This window comes from Camelina sativa, chromosome 2, assembly GCF_030686135.1.
Source record: "Camelina sativa cultivar CO46 ecotype springtype chromosome 2, ASM3068613v1".
Lineage (NCBI taxonomy): Eukaryota > Viridiplantae > Streptophyta > Magnoliopsida > Brassicales > Brassicaceae > Camelina > Camelina sativa.
In genome coordinates this window covers 18246113-18251974 of record NC_141881.1, presented here as the reverse complement: position 1 = coordinate 18251974, position 5862 = coordinate 18246113, and the positions used below count along the sequence as shown (strand labels likewise).

Genomic DNA, 5862 nt, shown 5'->3' with positions numbered 1-5862 from the left:
TATCTTGTCTCTAACAGATTTATTAGTAAGGGAAGTTTCATATTTCAAAGTGTTGATACAAACAGTAAACGTCTTTTAAATGATTTATTTAGTTGTCACACAAGTTGTTATTATGTTGAAGAGCTTTTGCTTCACTCAAATGCTACACTTGTATGGCTTTTGGAGGTGGTAATTCTCTACCAACCGGATGGGACTTTTTCCATCATGAGTAGTTTTGATGATGCCTAATCAGTTTTGGCAAAAGCTTCCACAAATGTTCCGAAGTCCAACAAGATCATCATGGAGGACACGAAGAGGTTTGGTTTCAAGCACATAAATCCTTTCTTCCTTGTCCATGCATAGTGTCTACTTTTGGAACTTCTTCTCCGACTCCGATGTCCACATGCATGTTATATAATACAGCAGTCCATTAATTGCTGTATTGGTTATTAGATCCATGTTAAAGGAGACCCTTGCATCACCAACTTACGTAAAAACACGTTTACAACAGAAATGATAGAAAACGTTTCAAGTTTGTTACAATGCCACATTTTAAGCTCATTGCAAAGAGCCTCCCAAACAATAATAATACATCAATAAGCTCCTAATAAGCCTCTCTAATATATCCACACGCCTCTTCTGTGTATATAAATGTAGTGTATCTCTTTGTGATCATTATTTTCTTTGTTGATAACTAATAAACTCTCCAAATTTGTTCATATAGGCAAGTCATCTCTTGCCCTCCCAACTTAATACCTGATGAACAAGCTTCTCTGGTAGCTCCTTATTCGCCTGCAAAAGCGGGATATAGATTCAGGACTATAATCACATTACTGCAAAAGTTTATAAGAGATGAAACATATTTGATAACTCACTTGGAAGTGCCTCATGTGAAGTATAGGCTCACACCCGACATCTGCGATGAGTTTTCCTTGAGGAGTTTGTTTTTTGAATCGCTCTGCTATGAATCCCCCGAATATGTTTTCCACATCAGGTAGATTGTGGCAAACTTTCAAGAGAGAGCTAAGCGAGTTCATCTGCATTATCACAAAAAGCTTTGTATTTAGTGGAGTAAAGAGATTCATATCCATATTGAACAAATTGATGATAAAGCAAGAACTGACCTTCATATATGGACATGACGCACATCCACCATGAATAGAGCAGCCTTCACCGCCTGCTACTCCCGGTACAACCGGTAATGCCACATCACCAACTTTAGTGGAGTTTGAACTATCTGAAGTTGTTTTTGTCATCGAGTCTGATGATACAGGAAACACTACTTCAACCTTCACTTTCGAATTAGCAGAAGAACGTAGCAAACTCCTGATCACCGCGACAATAGCTGTAACCATTCCTGACTCTGTTCCAAGAACAAACTGTAGGTGGTCATCCACATTACGGTCCACTGCTTCCTGAACCTTCTGCTTGATGAAGTCTAGTATGTTTTGTGTGGATCCAACAACACCCATATCTCTTTTCTTTGCTTCCATTGCTAGTGAAAACATTTCACCTGGAACCTCGAGGTGAGCAGTAAGAAAGGCGTCACAATACATGTACTTTAATCTCTCCACTACCTCGTGACCGAAAAGATGATGTACAATACATGTTCCTTCCTGAAAACACAATCATATAAGCGAACCTTCTTTTGACACTTGAGTACTGCCACAAACAACAAAAGCCAAAAGTTACCTGGAAATAGTGAAGACGCGGCAGCAATGATTTTATGGTACTTAAGCTGTGCTTAGGGTGAATCTTGGCGATTTCTTCATCAGTCATCACTGTCATCTGCTGGAATAGCTTTACAATATTTGCTCCCATGTAAGAATCAGGACCGTACCAAACATTTAAATCCGGCATTTGAGCAAACGCCTATTGACATGAGACAGGGAAAGAGTTTAGAACATCAAGAATAAAGCAAAAGAAAAAAAGTTGAAAGAAAGCAAGAAACAAAACCTGCAGAATCGTCTGTACAACATTAGATGAAGTGCAAGTAATGGTAGGTACAAGCTCATGCGCGAAAGCTTTTGTCTCCAGAGATGTATTGATATAAACAACATGCAGTGAAGGCGGAGAAAGAGAAGCAGCTTCAAGATAATTCAAGTAAGCAGGAGCTGAAGCAGCATCAGCCAGTGAACAACCAATGGTCTCATCAGACATCCTGTATACACCAACCTACAAATCCAAAAAAAAATATGTAAAAAGACTCACAATCACAAAACAATATAATAGAGATAAAAGAAGACTCTCTAACCTCTCCAAACCCAGCTTGATCTAGGATAGCACGGACATTTTCAGACATAAAATCAACACCAAGAACTGTTACAAACTGACATCCAGCTTTAGCCATGGAGACAGCTGAATCTGCCATGACAAGAGAATCAGAGATAGAGATATGTGGCCAATGCTTTTGAGCAGCAGTCAAGACCCCTTGTACTTCTGGATCCATATAGAAATGAGCAACCACTCCTATCTTCTTTTCTTTCAACACATTCACAAGTTCTTGAACCCTTGACTCCTCCGGAAACAAATATTTCGCCTGCAAGTAAAAAACAAAAGCCAAACAACTAATCTTAACGGCGACGCCTGTAATATATACATTGCTGCAAATCTCAGCTACATACATCCGCACAAGAGTGACACAAAGTTGCAAAAGAGGTCAAGAAGAGGAGAAATACTATTGGATTGTGACATCAACATTGCCTCAAAACTCAGCTAGATACATTCGAACATCTTACATTGTTTCTGTAAATCATATATATAACTGATTTAAACGAATCCAAACGAGCTAGAGACTCTCTTCAATCACTAACAAAGAGAGTTCCTTTGTTCATCCTCAAACTCTTAATACTTCAAATACTATCAAATGCAAACTGAGACTTTAAACAGAGACAGAATCTCACCTGAGCTTCAGCAAAGCTTCCTTTAGCTTCAACTCCATCAGCCGTTAACACAAGTGAAGGAAATGGCTCAAAGGATGGCACTTTACCTTCCCTCTCCGCTACTAACCGTCGAGTCTTCTTCTGCATACTGACCAGAACATTGTGCCACGTGTTCACCCTCGATCTCTCCACACCCAACAATCCAACATTGAGCTCAGCCAAATCCTCAATCTTCAATTCCATCACTTCTTCAGGGGAAGCCTCGTCAAGAATTTGAATCAGACACGAACACATCCCTTTAGACACATCTGAATCACTATCCGCCCAAAACCTCATCTTCCCATCTGAACCCAACTCAGCGTCTAGCCAAACACGAGCCGTGCAGCCCATGACTCGGTTTGATTCAGTCCGGGATGACTCGGGCATCGGAGGAATAACACTCCCGTAATGAAGAACCCATTTGAGCCGATCGATTGGCTCTGTAAAGGATTTGAATTCCTTGACTAACCTCTGGAGCTTCTCAGGCACAAGCTCTGTAGTCTGTGACGAAGAAGCAATAGCAGAGATTGAGAAAGGTGACGCATTTACGTCTTTTGAGGATGACTTAAGACATTTAAAGGATCTAAAGAGAGGAGAAGTGTTGTGAATCCTCCTCTGAGACCCAAAATTCAGATGGGTTGTTCTGAAATTGGGAGAAGCGTTTGGGTTCAGAGAGAGGTGGGAAGAAGATGTAGGTGCAATGGAGAGAGTTGACGCCATTGGAAGACCCAAAAGCTTGAATCTTTAGACGATGAAGAAGATGAGAAGTAGGAGAGGAGATGATGATGGTGGGGAACTTAATGCTCAATGCAAGTGTTCCACCTTTGAAAAAGCTTATATTATGCAACATATATTATTACCATTTCCATTTCCAATATAAATTATTTTTAAAAAAATATGCAAAAGTTTGGTGGTGTGTGAGAATTGTTTTTGGCTATTGGGATTTTGAAAGTCATATATTCTAATAGTATTTTTCTACTTTTTTTTAAATTGGTCCTATAGAATAATAGTATGAAACTTTTCTTTTGACAAAAAGAAAAAAAAAAAAAAAAAAGAGAATCTATTATGGTTTCTTTCTGTTGAGTTTTAGTTTTCTTTCTAATTATTATATTTGCCTGATCGGGAAAGCATCGTTGATGGAGGCACTGCCGCACTGGTACAACAAGGCTGACTCTATTATTACCTTAAAAAATCAAACTAATTATTACATGTCGCATTTTTTGTTAACTTGGGTATGAAAGTTTTGCTTGTTATAAGTTACCAAATAGAGAACGACATCTTCAAAACTTTTGTATCCAATTCCAATCCATTTTTGGCTTTCTAATAATCCTTCTTTAAGCGTGTAAAACAGTTAACAAGGAATATTAGATAAGTAGATAAAAAGATAAACCGAGAAATCTAACCTTTTTAGGAGAAACCTTTTTTTTTTTTGGGGGACAAATCTTGTTTGGAGTTTTTGGGTGGAGTCTTTTTATTTATATGAGAATAGTATCAACTGCATCATCAAAAAGACGTACCCAACTTGTTTAACTATATAAAAAAAAAAAAAAAAACAAAAGAAAACCCTTAGAAAAGTAAAGGTGTACAACTTGTGACTTGTGTAACCCAATTGGTTTGTTTGTTTGTTATGCATCATATGAAATTGTGGTCCAAGTCTAACGAGACGACGGTCGACACACATTAAACGTGAAACTGTGGTCCAACGATGGTCGACACACATTTATAAAGGCCTAAATAGAATTAGGGAAAAAGAGTTTTCACTACTTTCTGGGCTTGGGCCGTTTAAAACGACTCAAAATGATAACTTTGTCTAGAATTTGATTTTCCCACAGTTTAATAATAAGCATCGTCCACCCACTTTTGGTTTTCTATAAGAATCTTCTAGATTCACTGACAAATGTGATAATCAGGAGTTAGTTGATCTATATTCCAAAAAAATAACAATGTATGTATTAGAGGTTAGAGCTGCGTTATTCACTCAACCGCTAAATTTTTGTATATTGACTAGCGCAATATTGTATAACAATTGTAGGAAAAATTATAGTGAGATTCTAAAATAGACATACATATGCATAGAATATACATATGTCATTCACACACTACCACTTTAGTTTCATATCCAACTTTGGAGCTAATGATCTTTTTAGCAAAAACATAGGTTGCACTTCCATCTCTTTTAAATTCTCTCCCCCCCCCCCCCCCCACCCCACCCAAATAGAGTATATTGAACATAATATAATTTGAATCAAACTTAGGTTGGAGTGACATAGGAAGTGACGTGGAATTGCAACTATTATACTAAATTGAACATGTGATATTGTGACCTATGAAACAACCAAATAATTAGGTTGGAGTGACATAGGAAGTGACGTGGAATTGCAACTATTATACTAAATTGAACATGTGATATTGTGACCTATGAAACAACCAAATAATTTTGTATTAAACCGAATCCCATGTTTTTAAAGTAGGCTTTCACATAAAGTGGATATAAATATATCATAACAAAAATAGTTTGTTCGTGGTGCATTTAATATTATATTTATATATTTATTTAATCAACTCTTTAAATAAATAACCATACTCCATGTAAAATATTACACAAACTATCACTGTATTTTAATACAAAATATAATAATAGAATTTTAATATTAATTTGTTGTAACCTGAAAATGATTATCCAAAAAAATAGTAATTATTAATTTATTAGATTATAAGAAATCATTAATAAAATAATTTCAAAATTTTATTTAATAAAATAATAATAATATTATTTCGAAATTATGTAATAAATTAATTAAATATATTATATTTATTGTTTAAGAAATCTTAGGAAAAAATAACAAACTATTTAGAAAATTATAAAACTTAAATTTATTTATAAAACTAAAATTAAATATTTACATATCTAAATCATTTAATAATAACAAATATATATTAAAATTAGAATACAACATTGTTT

General features: G+C 35.7%; 1 protein-coding gene across 1 annotated transcript; it reads right to left on the bottom strand.

Annotated features, from left to right (window-relative positions):
- Positions 1-465: 465 nt before the first annotated feature.
- LOC104724855 (quinolinate synthase, chloroplastic-like) lies at positions 466-4350 on the bottom strand. The gene is made up of 7 exons (XM_010443416.3): positions 2883-4350; positions 2234-2518; positions 1936-2154; positions 1672-1851; positions 1104-1595; positions 855-1016; positions 466-771 (listed from the first exon to the last, which is right to left on the bottom strand). Exons 1-7 carry the CDS (start codon positions 3618-3620, stop codon positions 709-711), a joined length of 2139 nt encoding a protein of 712 aa, XP_010441718.1. The 5' UTR covers positions 3621-4350; the 3' UTR covers positions 466-708.
- Between the last annotated feature and the right edge of the window lie 1512 nt (positions 4351-5862).

Excerpts from the sequence above, each read along its gene's own strand:
- LOC104724855 (XM_010443416.3), bottom strand. The coding sequence starts at position 3,620 with ATGGCGTCAACTCTCTCCATTGCACCTACATCTTCTTCCCACCTCTCT. Across the intron at positions 2,155-2,233 it reads ATCAAGCTGGGTTTGGAGAG|GTTGGTGTATACAGGATGTC; the intron begins GTTAGAGAGTCT and ends TTGGATTTGTAG. Across the intron at positions 772-854 it reads TTCACATGAGGCACTTCCAA|GCGAATAAGGAGCTACCAGA; the intron begins GTGAGTTATCAA and ends CCGCTTTTGCAG.